The 16,855-nt window shown below is 45.2% G+C and overlaps 1 protein-coding gene across 14 annotated transcripts in view; it reads right to left on the bottom strand.

Annotated features, from left to right (window-relative positions):
- Window positions 1-868: 868 nt before the first annotated feature.
- Window positions 869-16,855, bottom strand: part of TNRC6B (trinucleotide repeat containing adaptor 6B) — a 261,883-nt gene continuing 245,896 nt past the window's right edge. For all 14 annotated transcript variants that reach the window (XM_045083823.1, XM_045083814.1, XM_045083818.1 and 11 more), the window contains 2 exons: window positions 14,665-14,804; window positions 869-13,705 (listed from right to left, as the gene is read on the bottom strand). In XM_045083823.1, the coding sequence (XP_044939758.1) occupies window positions 13,318-13,705; window positions 14,665-14,804 (528 nt within the window). In that variant the 3' untranslated portion in view covers window positions 869-13,317. The remainder of the gene's footprint in view (window positions 13,706-14,664; window positions 14,805-16,855) is intronic.

A 16,855-nucleotide genomic window follows, 5' to 3' on the forward strand; every position in this document is an offset into this window, starting at 1 on the left:
ACGTATTTTACAACACAAGAACTGGAAGTGTGTGGCCTACTGCTTCCTGCAACAGACTCGCTGAAGATCATTTTCTCAGAGACCCAGTGGTTTCCCGCAGAGGGCGTTTTGGCACCATCACTTTGGGATCCCGTCCGGGTTCCTGGTATGGTTTCACCACTGGCTGAGACGAGGGTCAGGTAAGCGAGTGCATGTATGTTGCGGGGCTCCCTGAGCAGCGCCCGCTCTACCGTAAGCAGTCCATCAGTGCTATCAGCAGCTCATTTAAGTTCTTCTGAGCCGGTTTCCTCAAGAAATGGGTCTGCTGCCATCTGTCTGGCAAAGTATCCTGAGAATTAAGTCAGACAACAGTACCTGGGAATCAGAAAATGTTGGTTTCCTTCCGTTCCTCCCCTTTGCCATTCTAGAGGCGCTTCGGGGCCAGAAGTCTACCAGGTCTCTGAGCGGCTAAGCATGGGTAAGAGGCTGCCAGGGCCCGGCATCAGCGGGCAGGTTCTCGGCCACGGCCTCCACCAGGCACTTCTCTCTGCTCTCGTGGCTCTCACTCCAAAGGCAAGTAGGGATTCAACAGGACAACAACAAGAGGCAGAAGGAGAACATCAGTTTCTTTTAGAGACGGTGGACCCAGCGTGGGGGGGAGGCAGGCAGGGGGGAGCCGGGGCCACCGCGCACCCGCCACTCTGACCACCCCAATAGCCATGACCTCACAGGGCAGGACAGACACCACGGAGGCCCAGTTCAGATGCTGACTTTTGGGGAGCTTCTGTGTGTGGATCAGAGAGGGCTAGAGAAGAAGAAACAAAATCTAAACTTTCCGCAAACAAGCCAATTAAATCAGCGGAATAAAACAGGAAACCACAATCAATGCTTAGCAGCCAAACACATTTATTAGTCTTTTTTTTTTTTTTTTTTTTCCAGGAACCCAAAAATATTTTGTAGTTATAATGTAAGCAACTGAGTTGCACATAATACAATCATATCTTTCCAAAATAAAATAAAATAAAAAACTAAACAAAACAAAAATAAGCTGTTTAAAAGCCCAAAAAAACCCTTCAGAAAACTCTTACATATGCATTACATCATCTCTCAGTTTTAATGAAATGACGGCGACTTAGTTCCTCAGTACGCAACCTGTCACAATCCAATAAACACCACCCTTTAGTTTTTTTTTTTGTTGGTTTTTGAGATTTTTTTTGTTTTTTTCTTTTTGTTTTTGTTTTTGTTTTTTTTTTTAAATCCAGCATGAGAAATACAGTACCTGCTATGGCGAAAAATACACATAAAATGCAACTTTTCAGCTTATTTGTACATTAGTAGAGTTTAACATTTTATTGTTTGTTTTTTCTTTAAGTGAACCAGTGATTTTAAGTACCACTATACTAAAAAAAGTAAAATAAAACAGAGAAAAGGGGGGCCCAGCCTGCCATGCAAGTGCACCTCTAAAGTGCCTAGTTTCTGTGTCCATGTAAAACCAGTAACATGAGGAGCAATTTCAACACCTGGGAGTTTGATTAAACCTCTGTATGCTTAAGGAAACACACACAAAGACAATGCCATATCCTCCCTTTTCTCCCCTCACACTTCCTTGAATCCCCTCGTCGCTCCCTCTGTCGCCCACCAGAAGAGAGAAAAGAAAGCCGCCAAAGTAACATCGTCAAAGCTATTTCAAGTATAAGAAAACCAAACACTTCTAGGTAACTTGCAGAGAGCGTCACTATGGGCGGCTGTGGAGTCGGGTTGGGAGGCTTTGTTTCTGCTGAGTGTTTCAGATGAGAAGATTTTTTGCTGTACCTTCCTGTGAACCTGTTGGTGTGCAAAGTTGGAAAGCTGCCTTTTAAAACTCCAGCCCCTTTCTGATGCCCTTCTCTGTGCCTTCTGCTCAAAGGGGGCAAGGAGAGAAGTCCGGGGGGCGGAGGAAGGAGGAGGGCGGGGCTTCTCCATCTCCCCGTGTCCCCCTCCCACCGGGTCCCCTCACTTCTCTTGGTCACCATTGGTGACCTAATTAGCTCTCTCTCACTGCAGAGATCCCCATGCTTGTTTCCTGATTTGGTAGGATATATTTTACTATGTAAACATAGCCCCTAGGATTATGGAACCCAAAGCAGCATTTATATCTCCAGCTAAATGGAGAAAGAGAAAATAGTACAGAAACCTCTCCTCAGGTTGCTTTTGTTGTCTCTTTTTGGTTACTCAAAACAGGGATGGGTTGAGTGGGCACAGAATGAAGTTGTAGGCAAATAGCAGAGTTAGGAGTGGGCACAATTGAGCTGTTTCGTCTGCTTTTCCCTCCCAGAAGGTTTTTTTTTTTTTAAATAACCTGTTAAAAATGTTCCTGCACCTTAAGTCATACAGAGGTTAAGGCCAAGGGTGCAGAATCTTGTGCACGTGTCTCTGTGAGCACATTCGTGGTGCAGGCACCATTTTTGATGACTTGTGAGATCACTGGACACACTTTGGTCACTGGTGTGTGCAAAGGGTGGTGGTGGGGGAGGGTCCCAGGAAAGAAGTGCAGAGATCAGAAAAGCCCTTTGGGAGCATCGTGGATGATGTGAGGGCAGGAAGAACTTACGGGGGACGAGAAGAAGGAGACAGACAGAAAAGGGACCTTTCAAACAAACGAGAAATAAAGTCCTAAGGTGGTCAGCGCCCCAAATCAGAAGGTGGGCGGTGAATTAGCAGATGTGCATTTATTCTCAAGTTTCTTTCCTTCAGAGGAAGTCGTCACTATACAAGGTCGGGGGCTCAAACTAAAAAGGGCCTCTAGATACAGGGTTGATCTTTGAGATGGGGGTGGGGAGGGAAAGAGGTGTTGGTGAAGCAGCTGTTCAAAACGATCCACTGTGACCCTGCCTTGGGAGTGGCCAAATCCTGGAGTGGTAGCTGACAGATCCTACAAGCAGCATTTGTTAAAACCTTCTCCATCCTGTCAGCTTCAAGCCTCAGGTAGGGAGGCATTCACGGAAATGCCTGAGGGGGCCCACACCTTTCAGGAAGGTGGTTTGCATGTCTCAGATGAACTACCTTCTCAGTAAGAAATCAATACATTTCTGGAGCACTGCAAAGTGACGAGTCTGTGAATTCTACAGCGCCAGACTGAAATGCCAGGAGTAAGGCCCTTTGTGAACTACAGAATGTACTCCATGACTCAAAAAGTGAGCCTGCGGGGCGAAGCAAGAAAGGTTGAGAGCTCAAAGTCTCAGGTTAAAAAACATCCTGGAGTGCCCGGAGGGGATGCATCTTCTGGAAGAGAGAAATTCAGCCACGGACCTACCCTGGAACTAGATCTGGAGTAGATGGACTAGATGGCATCTCTCCGAAACAGGGTTTAGACTCGGGTCGGCTGGCACTGTACGTGGCAGGCAGTGGAGAGACCACCACCCCGCAAATGCACGTCTGCTCCCCCTGACCTGTTCTGCTTTCTTTTTTTACGCAAGAAAGGAGATCTGAAACTTCAGATGGCTTAAAAAAAAAAAAAAAAGAAAGAAAGAATATCATATTTTAGGGCTACTTTCACAGCAAAGAAAATTGTAAAAGTTATCTTACTATTTACACATTCATATTTCAAAAAGGATAACCCACTGATGTCAGAAAAGGAGAGGGGCGGGGTGAGGGGTCTACACTGCAGGAGAAATGTACCTCGAGGTATCGTTTTGTGTTAGACAGTTGAAACGTCAGGATTTTTTTTTCTTGGTTTTTTTTTTTTTTTTTTTTGTCTAAAGGCAATCTAACAGATTGGAACCCTGATAAGATCGTGCCTGCACAGCCCTGCATGGGCACGAGGAGACTGTGATCAAGTCTGTTACTCGTTACAGTACTGTGAACGTCGACGACAAGAACTGCTTGCATGGAAACACTGAAAACGGGCAGAACAATCTGTGGCTTTCGATACTGTAGGCTGCAGACAAGGCCTAGACCAGAGGGAGGCGGGTGCCAGGACCCACCGCAGGCCAGAATCAACAAAGGAATTCTGTCAGGGCGAGGGGAGGCTGGGGGCGGTCCTGTGGCCTGCACCTCGCTGCTCACTAGCTCTCCGCGGAAGGAACGCCAGGCCGCAGAGAGAGGACATGTGGCTGAGGGGTAGGGGGTGAGGAAGAGAATTCTTTCTGCCTGCCAAGCAACAGTCCCCCTTCCCCACAGAGCAGGGCAGTTTCCTTACAAATAAGCTCATTCGAAAAGGATGACGGAAGAAGGAAAGAAAAATTCAAAGGAGCGAGGAGGAGGAGCAGGGGGAGAAGTTCTGGAAATCAGAGAGAAAGATCAACTTGAAGGTCAGCACGAGGGAGGCATGGTTTCCTGAGCTTGAAAGGGTTCTGAATTCAGGAAAGGAGGAGTACTTTGTCCCAGAGAACACTAGGGCCTTTGGGGCCCCCTGTCGCCCTGGGCTAACACTGCACGGCTGGGGCGGAGAATCTGGTAGCACAGCAGCTGGCAGGGACTGCTGGCCCCAGGTCCCCCGCCGCCCCCCACCCGCCCCGGGACGGCGGGGAGGACTGGGCTCCAGGCCTCTTTCTACCTCACTGTACAGACTCCACTGCTTCTCCCTTCACTCCCCTTCCCCGCCAGGACGTGGGGATACCATGGACACAGAAACCGTAGAACAGGGATGCAAAGCTACTTCCTTCCCCTATCTGCCCCCCACTTGCAGAATGCATAGTTACAATTCACGTTACAAAATAAAGAAGCAATGATGACCACATATGGGACCTTTTTTTTTTTTTTGAAAAAAGAAAAAAAAAATCCAACAACCTCTTCTTAAATTCAGTATCAAAATTCACATTTGCATAATAATACATTTCAAGGCCATTAGAGAGGAATGAGAGAGAAGCACAGAAAGCCGCATCTCTCCTCCCTTTGTCTCCTGAATGAAGCTGAAGGAATCTTGCGGGAGGGATTGTTTTCCTCTTTGGGGAGTACTGAGGAATTATGGAAATGGCCCTTAGCATTCACTTGCGGTTTCTTTAGAAGAGAGGGCATGGGGAGAAGAGGTGCAATCGTTGAAAACAAACACAAAAACAAATTAAGAGACACTGCAGATTTCTATGCTTAACTATAATAGTTCGGAAGAAATAAAATATGACTTCAGACTTTTCTCTTTTCTTCCTCAAACATTTCCATCTTATTCTTTCAGAAGCTTTTTCCTTGCGTGTAATACCCTGTTCGCATAAACAGCCAGAGGATGTGAGGAAAGTAACTGCCTTCTCAGGACAGACTCAAGAGGGGGAACAGGTGCCGCCTGCCCCGCACACGGCAGAAGCTAGAAAACGCCTTCTTGACATGCATGCATGGGTCACGAACATCACCGTATTTCAGTTCTCCAGTGCTTACAGAAACACAAAAACTCAGATAGGCACAGCCACACGCGCGCGCTTGCACACACACATATACACACGAAGGAAACTAGGTTCTGCAGATAAATTCAACCTGCACGCTTGGACGACCCTGGGTCTCTGTCGCTGTGCACCATCCCCTCGTTCTCCCTCCCGAGCCCCAGGATCTCTTCCACACAACTCGACACTGTGCAATATTGATGCTAATGGAAACTCCAGAGCCGCCCCTGGGGTCCGCCGGGAGAATCGCTGACTTCCCTAAAAAGACTACGCTGACCGCCTTCCTGTTTCATCCTCATGGACAGCTTCTTCCTAAAACAGACGGTCTCTGTACTCACAAAGGCACATTCAGAAATACTACACTTAAGTAATTAATTCCTTGGACAAAATTAAAAGGGGAGGGGTAGGGGTGGTGTTTTAAATACATTTATTCCAACTTATCCTGAAATTTCTGGCAAGAAGCGTCATGCTGAATGCATCACTTGGTGAGAAACTATACTACCTTTAAAAGGTATGTAACTTCTGGAAGGATTCCAAAGGTTTTTGCTTTGTTTTGTATAAAGACCCCTCCCCCTCCTCTCGTTCATTTTTGGTGAACACATTTAGGATAAGACTCTCTCTCTTCCATTCCATAAAGCTCTGCTGTAAGGCTAGTCCCGCAGTAAGGCTGCTCCAGCTCAGCCCCGTGACCTCCGACCTCCGACCGCCCAGCCCTGTCGGGAGCCCAGGGAGAAGGCCTGCCACATTCCCCGGGAGGTCCCAGAGAGCAGGGCAGAAGGGAAACAAAAGCACTTTGTTTCACATCTCTGCTACAATGATAGTGTAAACTACCTTCACAATTTTTCTTTTGCTGTTCCCAGTAAAGAGGAATTTCTCTTTTTGTAAAGACAGTCTCAACGTGTTAACCTTGGCTCTGGACGGGCCAGGGGCTTGGGAGGAGAGGACTGATAGTGGGAAAACTCAACTGAGGCACAAAGTGCTTTGGGGAAACACGAATTCTTTTTTCTTTAAAACAGAACAGTTCTTGCCTTCATCTGACCTTTCCTCTCCCATGGAGAAAGCAAGCATTTGTCACAATGATGACCCCATGACAGGTCCGGCAGAGACCCATTGTTCAGGGCGGTACCAATTTTCCTGATGTGCAGAGCTTCTCATGACAAACAAGTTGTGTGGCTAACGGACAAGAACTATCTAAATTCTGTGCGGCAAACACTGGCAGCTTCCGTCATTTTCGTTTTTTTTTTTTTTTTTTTTTTTTTTTAAGTGGTGGTGGCAGGAGGATACTACAAGAGCCTGACCATTCAGAAACTGCTCACACGTTACAATACTTGGTAATTCCTTCTGATCTAGTCCTAGTGACCACGCACCTAAGGACAGAAGGAATGCCCCACCAGTGGGGAGTAGCTCTGTTTCCTGACCAGTGTTGCCTCTGCCATCCTGTGAATGTTCATGGCCTCTTTCCTTTGGTGGCACAGGCAGCGCAGGGAGGTGTGGTGGGCAGGGGAGGGAGGGTCAGTGTTTTATTTTTATTAGGCTATTACTATGTTTACAAGTTCTTGAAGTTGATAATTATTTTAAATCTAAAGAATGTGATGCCAGTACCTCCTTTGTCTAATTCAAGGTCAAGAAAACAACACTATCATTAATAAGCAGGGACCATCTCTGGAAATTACACACACTTTTGGCACTGGCCATAAACCTACAGAGCTTATTACAGGGTATGCACTAACTCTGGAAACACAGAGAACATTCTATGTGGGTTTAAAAAAAAAATAGATTGATAACGTTCTTGACAACATTATGTATACTTGTCTGTTTCTAGACTGTGTGGACAACCTGCACTTGTAGGTAAGAAAGCTAAGAGGGTGTGGTACAGCGTGCAGCAGAGGGGGAGGGCATACCACTTTCTGAATGGGTTCTGAGGTCTACAGATTGAGAATTCACTGCAGACACAGAAGCTGGAATATTTTCATCTGCACCATCACATGCAGACCAAGCTGGACACTCACAGGAAGAGAAGCAACTCAAGAATAAGATTTCTTTTTGCAGCAACGCTAAGATGCGGAATTAACGCACAGGCATGAAGACTGACAAAACTTGGCAAAAACGCTGGAGAAGAAAAAGTTTGATTTTTTTTTTCAACCAGCTGAAAATGTACCTCTACTCCTAGTAAAAGATCTTATAGATAGCTAAAACAAAAGAAAAAAAACCCAAATCCAAGCAATAATCCTACAACGTGTTAACATACTGAATCTGAACTCTGAGGAGGGGTAGAAGGGACCTGTTTTACATAAAGACTCCATTGTTCCCTAATCTTAGAGATGGCTATTACAGCCAAGTCTGCCGAAACATCTTGTTTATACTGCAGAGGAAAACAGGCTTGGCTCAAGCGTTTTGCTCAGCACAGAGACATCTTCATTTTGTTTAAGAGAAGAGTCAAGATGGCAAAATAGGAAAAAATAAAATTAAAAAGTACACAGCATCTGAGGTCGATATGGAATCTGGCTGTTAATCTTACAAACACTGCCGCCCCCATGGCAAAAATTCAAGTGACTATTTGCAACAAGTCAATAGCCTGTGAAATGCTAGTTTCTGCTAGATATATTAATAAAAGCTCTTCCAAATTCTTAGGAATTTCTTTTCCTTTTGTGTGTGTGTGTGTGTGTGTGTGTATCTCAGATACCACATTCAACCCACAGGAACTTGGAAGAACCAATTGCTAATTCATGCTACATTCATATCAGAAGAGTTGGGAAAGTTCTTAGAACAGGAGCCATTCGATTAGAAAATTAAGCTGCTCTAAGTAAAACTGATCGAATGGCAATCAATGGATAATATTGATTTACTGGGGGACACTGGTGAAGAATTTGGTTTGGAACCTTAACATGTAGCACTGCTAAGTTAACTTCTGTGCATGTTGTGAATGGAAAAGGTCAAGGCTAGGTATGGAGGAATCAGAGATGCCATATGGGCCATCCATTTCTTCACAGTGTCTCGGAGATCTGAACTTTGTTTTTTTTTTGCTTTTGTTTTTTTTTTGTGTGTGTGTTTTTTGTGTTTTGTTTTGTTTTTTTTTTGGTTTTTGTTTTTTAAACACCTAAAATTAGGTCATGGCACTGGATTTCAATTGCCAGTAGAGGTCTCCAGTCTGATGGAAGACATCTCTTTCCCACGAGTGCTTTTTCCTTTTGGCTACTCATGTGGTAGACAGAAACCAAGTTTGTGATGTCTGAAAGATGGGCACCTCCAGCCACTAGTAACCAAGTGTTTAAAAAAATAAAGGAAACTAGTAAAAATTGGAAAGCTCAAATTTACATGATTGAAGTGTTTATAAAATAAATCTACGTTAAGGAGAGGTGACCAGCAAACCTCTGCACACATGCCAGAATGTGGTGGAGAGAGGCCACTCCCACCGAATTTTTTAAGTGTTATAGAAGTTACCTAACCTCTCAGCAGACTTGCCTCTTGCCAAAGAATACCATGGAAAGAAAAGAGTTTTTCTCTTCCATTATATCCTCACTATATCCTATTCTTAGGTCACTGCCAACCAATAAAGCAAAGCTTCCAGCAAGTTGACGAAAGATATGGGGTCAGGGTGGGGGGTGGGGGGAAAGAGGAGACAAAGTAGGACAAGAGCAGAAAACCAGGAACCCCTTTCTACTGGCCCAACACAAACCGACTTTAAAATCACTGTATGCAGTTGTCCCAATGACATACCTGGAGAAGTCAGTGCACAGTAACGAGGGCAATAACACAAGGAAGGATCTTGGCATTCCGCATTATCCAGACATGAAAGCGTATTTAACTTCCTTGACTTCTGTTTATTTATTTTAAATTTAGCCCCCTGCCTTTGGGGCCTGTCCAGAACCACTCCAATTTCCTTAATGGGCAAGCGTAGGTAATGTCTGTGGAGTGACTGGACCACATGCACATACACACGAGCTCCCCCTGCTTAGGATGTCTGGGTGTATGTACGAAGGCACTAAAGTGGTTTTAGAGAAATTGCAGGCAGCAACCCCACCCACTCCCGTTACCTGTCGAGCTGGAGTTTCTTTCCCACTGGGAAGCTTAGATGTTTAAAAGAAGCTGTGGTCATGCTTGGGAATTCTGACCCCTGGCCCCAGGAGGGAATACAAAAGGAGAATTCAACATCAGGAAAAACTGAAAGGAAATACTCCACATCTCCAGCTGAGGGATGGGGATAATTAAGCAGCAGATCTTCAAAACAGCAATTACAATGAGCACAACAGTAGCTGGGAGCTAAAAAAGTAAAATCACTTGTTCCTCATTAGATTCTGCTTATTTTCTCCTCCTCCCGTAACAAGTGGGGAGGTAAGACAGACATTCTTCATTAACAGAACAGTCCATAGATATTTTCCTCTAGTAATGCCTATGTTTAAAATTTGTTCCAAAAATTATTAACCTATATTTCCTAGCTCTTTACACAGATTCTCAGCAATCCAACCGTACAAGATTTTTACAGATTAGAGTTTACTTCTGTTTTTCTAAGTTGTTCTTTCTTTCTTTCTTTTGTTGCTGGGGTTTGAGGGACAGGGAGAAGGGTTCCCTTAAAAAAAAATAACAATCTTTAGGGGAGATGTCAGTTCACTCTTAAATGGAAAGGAAAAAAGTGATGGCATTCCCATTTATACAAACCAAACACTCCCACTAAATGACACACAATTTCAAATAAATCTGTGATAAAGCTCTTAGAAAGCTAAACCTTCTCCCATATTTTTAAGATAACGAATTGACCTGTTGCTGCTAAATTCATAATTTTTAAAAAATATTTCTTTCTATGTGTTTTAAAATGTGTGATCCCCAGTATGACAATAATGTTTGGAGACTTTTCTTTTTACATTTTTTTAAGTAAAAATTGTTTAAACTTTTTGAAGTTTCAGGAACTTGTAAAAGTTTATTAACAGGAAAGAAACAGCCGTCTATCTAGGATAAGATACGGTTAAATAAACCATCTTCAAAAAACTGGCTTCCTACCCTAGAATTCCTGAGAATGCTTGCAAATTTTAAAGCAGGAAAATAAATGTTAAAAACAAAAACAAAAAACACTGTTAAATGCTCCCAGAGTTAGTCTTCATCTAAAATATATATTTATATGTATATATATACGCACTTTTTGGTCTTTTTTTTTTAAGTTTTTAATTTTTTCCCTTTAAGCTTAAGATGGAAGAACATTTGAGCTTCTCGTGTTTATTTTTACATATTTCAAATCCCTCATTATGTCTTGTAAACAAGAGGGGCTCTAGCACCCGGCTTTCACCGTAGTATCGTAAGGAACCCAACTAACCCATAGTGCAGGCCTAGGAACCAGCAGGCAGGAGGGGGGCGGGGGCAGGGCACGGCAGGGAACCATGGCAGTGGACAGGGTTGCCACGGGCTCGTGGTGGGGGGCCTCAGGACATGCTCCTGGCCCGGGGCCACTAAAATTTCGCCTCCTGTAGATGGCTGAACACAGCCGCTCTCCACCTGGACATCACCACACACCACAGGGTTTCCCTCACACACAGAGAGCAGGCGGAGGGGCCCGGAAGGAGACGTTTGTACATGGGCAGGGGTGGAAGGGGCACGGTGGTGGTGATGACAACCAGAGAGCAGGAAGAGGGCGCGGTTCGCTTTCTACAAGGCATCCAATGGGACCGAACCAAGGCTGGAGACTGAAGTCTGACCACCTACCCACAAAGGGCGCATAGAGACTTAGCTGAGCCATCGCTCACTTGAACTATGCATGTCAATCTCTTCTGAGGCTAGGTTCACAATCAACGGGGTAAGCCGAAGGACTACAGAATTCCCATTCTTTGCCTCCTAAAACCACTTCAATGCAAATAATTCGTTTTTGCCTTTTCCGATACACACCCACCCACCCACCTACACACAGACACAAGCTAAAAGTCAAATACATTAGACATTGTTGTATCCTTCACTGAAGATGCTGAAGAAAGAAAAACTCCCTTGTCCTCACTAGCAGCAAGTTACGGAGGACAGTAGAGGTCTGCTCCCACCAAGGGTTGGAATGGGCAGGTATTTGCTGGTACAGAATGTCGGCACTTTATGTTAAACAGTATAATGCAGACTGGGATGTCCACACCAAGTGCTAGCACGTTACCGGCATACGTTCCCCTCCCCCCACCCCACCCGCCCCGCCAGCCATCCGCTTTGTATAAAGGGGTTTTCGGGTCTGCTAGAACTCTTCACAAAAAGCAGTCTGATACATGTTGATTCCAACTAAGTACATACATGTTGGTGGTAACTGTGGATTAAAAGTTGCCCCCTAGTCGGCCCAGAGTACTACTACATTGATGCTTAAAAAAAAAAAAAAAAAAGTCTTTAAATACCGAAATAAAAAAAGCAACATTACAAGGAAAAAAAAATAGAGGTCAAAACCAAAAAAAGGTGCAATACTTAAAAAGTCTTTGCTAAGTTATACCTGCCTAAGCGAAAACCACATACACAGGAAACACACAACACAGAGGAACGAAAGGAGACGCTTGAAGTCCACACTGGTTTAAGGACATTCGTTAAGTAAACGTTTCTGTCAGTGATGGCCTCGTGCTGTAAGACGCCGCGGCCTGGCACAGGTAACGCTCGGCGAGAGAGGAGCAGAGAGAGGGAGGAGCTGCAGGGGCTCTCAGGAGGCTGCTCGCAACCGATTTGTGTCCGTTTTCACAAAACGAAAAAGAGAACCAATGGAAACCTTAATTCGGCACTACCTCACGTCTGCTCAATTCCTCCTACCTGATGACACGAGAGGGGGAGCGTTCTTTTTCTGCCTTTGAGACGTGCTGTATGTAAAAAACCGCCTGTTCCCAATCAGACTGATGAAAGAAAAGGCCTGGATAAAACTTAGTGGGTAATTCCATGTGCCCGGTGGCCATGAACTTTAAAAAAAACCCAGAAATCAGTAAACACACGGTTGCTCCACCAGGTGCCTCCTGCTCTCCTACTTTTTTGGACTTGGCAGTGCTCCGCTCTACTGCTAGGTCAAAAGAAAAGCAAGAGAAAACTCACTCGGGCTAATTTGCAAATGGAAAGGAGCTCCCCGCTTATGAAATCATTAAAAAGCACTCTGTTCATCTTCATGCAGCCCAACGGAGTTGCTTTAGTAAGCAGTGGCTCCCTGCGCTTGTGTGTTCTCTTAGTTTAAAAAAAAGAAAAGAAAAGAAAAAGCAGATGGCCGGCCAGCCAGCCTGCAGACTGTCAGCAACGCAGCTTTCTGAGATCGAGTGGGGGAGGAGGAGGAGGACACGGGTGTACACACACACACACACACACACACAGAGACAGAGAGAAGGATGCACGCGGATGCACATGAACACACGTGCACACACATACCAGAACGAGCATGCCTGGGCAGTTACATGTGCCAGAACACACTGGTATTTATCAACCAGCCAATCACAAATTTTTTCCTTTTTTTTTTTTTTAGGTTTTTTGTGTTTTTGTTTTTAAAGTGAGGCTCCGTCAAGTCTTCCCCCCCCCACCCCAACAATTCTTTTGAATTCCCCTCCCTCCCAAACGTGGTAGACCTAAGGACGGAAACACACCCAGTGCAAACAAAGTTAAAAAGCTATTTTTTTTTCAGTATATATGTTTCTTAGCAACAACTTCCATATAACATGAAAAAAGTGAAAAACTAGAAACTAATTTTTTTAATTTTTTTTTTTGTGTTTAAATTTAAATGGTATGTGTACTTGCTTCACATTGTCTTTCTAGGTTGGCGTTCATGATTCAAGTATTTCAAGAGTGATATGTTCTCTTTTTGGATTCATATTCCAAACGAAAAAACTGAAGTTATAAGGGAGGCAACTATGTGCTCAGACAGTCTGTCAATGACCCACCTTTTTTTTCTCTCTCCGTTTTCTTTTTTCCTTTTAAAAATGTATTTATTGCAAGTTGAAAAAAAAAACGAAAAGGTCAAGTTAGTGCTGCTGCTGTTCCAAAAAAGGTCACGAGGTCAGAGTTGAAAGTTCTAAGTTCAGATTGAATCCGACCCTCCTCCCAGAAGGTCACCAGGTAGTAAGGGAGCAGGGCTGCCCATCCTATGGGGATCTTCCACAGCTGGGACTCCCCACAAGCTAGAAGAATAGTTTGGGGGCCCCCACAACGAAGCGCCAGCAAGATCGGCCCCGCTGCTGCCACCAGCACTGCTGCTCCACTGCCCGAGCCCTGTGGACCCACCGAAAAGATTCAGAGCCGGTCCGACGGGATCTGACTGGGTCTGGCCGGTCTCCAGCGACTGCCAACCTGTGGCGGGTGCACTTGGGGTTGCTGCAGGTGTAGGGGGCTGAGCTTGTGCCAGAAAGCGGCTAACTTCATCATCGGTGGCAAACTCAGCCAGGATGGTAGTGTTTCCCAACACACACCTAGAAAAAAGGGGAGGAAACAGCTATGGATTGGAGGGCAATCCTAAAGCACCCACAGGGACTGAGGGTGCTGAGTCCTCGACAGTCACTGGGTACCCCTCTGACTAGGAGCTTCCACATCCCCAGGAAGCTTTGTAGAACGCCGCATTGTGGGCCCCACCCCAGGCCTCCAGGATCCCGTTTTAACCTGCCCGGGTGCTCGAGAAGCACTGTTTTCAATCAGTAAGGGATCACTAATCTCAGGACATCCAAAGACTACTCGAGGGCACCACGTATCAGTAACCTTTGGGTATATGGAATTCGTACGTGGAGAACAACGTCACGCCTCTTTTCCCCCAGGGGAGGGGGAAGGTCACACCATAGGCAATGGGGTGACTCAGCTTTAGACATCTGGAGGTGCTGCTGCTCTGTGTCACGGCCCCACTCGTTGCCCAAGCCTCACTGCTGCCCGCTCGCTCGCTTGGCAGCTTTCTGCCGTGGCATCTGCTGGCGCCCAGTCTGAAGCAGCTGGGAGCGGGGACGGTCGCGGTGTGATTCAGTCCCACCTACTTTAGACAAAACCACGGCTACCCGCGCACCCCGACCACCGCGTTTCACCTTCACCAACAAAGAAGCCAAGGTAGGTTGCTAGGTTCTATTATGAAAAGTCACAGCGCTTCTTACAATGTCTCCCAGTCTCATAAATACTGGCTTTGTTTCACGGCACTCAACATTTACTCACTGCTTCACGACTTCACAAATTCCTTAGTTTTGGAATTCTGGTGAGTGGCCTATGACACTGGTGAGTGGCACGGGACAGTCCGCGCTTAGGGAGAGAAAAGCAGTCCCCTCAGTACCAAGCAGTCGCTTAAGCCATGATGCTGTTTTTGTGTACCTGTGTCCCGTCAAGCAGGTGGCAGGTCACTCACGTGTGCACCTTCATGCGTGTCTGTCTCAGTGAGGGCACGAGGGGTACTCACATGTGCAGTGCGGTCTGGGCCTTGGCCGCCTCCTGTTTGGTGCTGTATCGAATCAGGGCGGTGCCCTGGGTTAGGTTCAGATGGAATGTCAGCAGTGGGCCATGCTGCATGCAGATGGTTCTCAACGTTGACCCATCGATCTGAGGGGTAATGACATTCACGAGATTAAAACCTGGTCGTGGGGTGTGAAGGGAACGCAAGTGGCCGTTCTTACGCAGGAGAAGACTCCTGGATTGTAAATAACGGTGTCAGCACAAAATGCGTCTTGGAGAAAGGAAGGAAGAACTCGGAGCAGGAAAGAGTGCACTGAATAGAGGTCTTAAAGGCAAATTTTAAGATTTTCAAAGCCCTGCGCTAAGATCTAATGGGTCCATACTAGAAATAGAAACGTTTGTAAAACACAGCTCAAAACAAATCATACGATTCAACCTGCAGTGTCTTTTCCTGACCAGGTAAACAAGTGACCGTGTGTTGATCTGTGAGGCTTCAGGGAGCAGAAATAAGACGGCACCTGAGTAGAATTTAAGAGAACATGCCCAGTTCTTGGCATCACTGCCAGTGTAGTAATCTCCACTTCCCTGGGTAATGATCTCACAGAGAACTAAGAGGTTAGCACTGCTAATCACACCTCATGGTGTGGGATGCTGCTGGCTGACCTAGCTCACGGACTATAGTGGTGTCCTTGGACTCCCACGGTGGCCAACCCAGGGTGAGACTTTCTGCCTCCTTCTCTGTGAACTCTGCTGCCTCAGCCTCCTGTTAGCCAGACTCTCATGTCCAGTGATTTGAGACTGTTTCTCTCACCCAGGACATGGATGAACAAACCTACTTCTTCACTCTGATCAACTTATTTGTACTGAGATCTTAACTAGGTTGAGATAGGCTGCGGAGTCCAACACTCGGATCATTTCTTTGGAAGGGAAACAGATGACCATCGGAACAGCCTTCGAAATTTGTGCATGGCAGCTGTGGAAACGCTGTGTGGTTTCACCACGGAAACCCTGCAGGATGGAAACCAGTAGGTTCACCAAATTTCTTTATAGAAAATGATAAGCAACTATATGAGCATGGCCTAGAGTATGCCACAAGTAACCTTTCAGCAGAGATGCCCTCTAAACAGATTTTAGGTAATTAAAGTAAATTTATCCAAGTTCCAAAAGATTTGCCCTAAAAACTTTCTAAACTACGATGGAGATTAGTCTATTAGGTAGTTCTGAGCTTTAAAATTAAACAATTCTTTTTACTACAAACACAGCCAACCCATTGATTCATTTTACACACATATACATATGTATTCACTGTTTTTCATAGAATAAAACAGAAGTGGACAGTTCGTTAGCTTCCCCAGGTTCCTTTCAAAACAGCGTATCCATTACTGTCTCTCTCATCCTAACCATATAACCACCACACCGAGCGAAAACTTTCAGAATGTTGTCGTATTCTGGGATGCCGGGTGGCTCAGTCGGCTAAGTGTCTGCTGCCTTCAGCTCAGGTCATGATCTCGGCTAGTCCCGTGTCAGGCTCTCAGTGGGGAATCTGCTTTTCCCACTCCCTCTGCACCAGCCCCCCCACTCGTGCTTAATCTCAAATTCTTTAAAAATGTTCTAATGAGGCATATACAGTTCTGAGTATAGTCATATAAAATCTTCATACTTCAGTCATTTATCAGCTAAAAAAAAAAAACCCTACCTAGGGCTTTTAGCTGAATTGATATGGAGACTAAGAGCCAACCCAGATCTTTCCTCATGCTAACTGTATTTATGAACTACCCTTCTCCACATGTACTCTGAAATACAAGCCCTGGGTACACTCTGCACAAACAGATTCACTGGGCAAGTAAATTTAGGAGAAGCTGTATTTCCCCACAGAGGATCATAATACATGTTAGCATATTAAAGGATCTAAGAAGTCTCATAGTGAAGAAACCTGCTTAATTTTGTTTAATCAAGTATATATTCCAAACATATTAGGCCAGAGACCTATTAATATCCCATGGGAACACTCTAGAACATGCTGGCTTACTAAAGTGTGCATGAATCCATTTATGAATTAAATGCTAAACAATTCATTTTATGTGTCAAAGGGAAGGAGATATAATTGACTCCTTTGAATAAGGTGTTGTAAAGGGGGTGCTGTCAAGTCCAAATGAAGGTCATGGGCTCACTTGCAGTGGGTTCATTTAATCTCATGT

This window comes from Mustela putorius, unplaced genomic scaffold (genome assembly GCF_011764305.1).
Source record: "Mustela putorius furo isolate JIRA1106 unplaced genomic scaffold, ASM1176430v1.1 tig00000738_pilon_pilon_pilon, whole genome shotgun sequence".
NCBI lineage: Eukaryota > Metazoa > Chordata > Mammalia > Carnivora > Mustelidae > Mustela > Mustela putorius.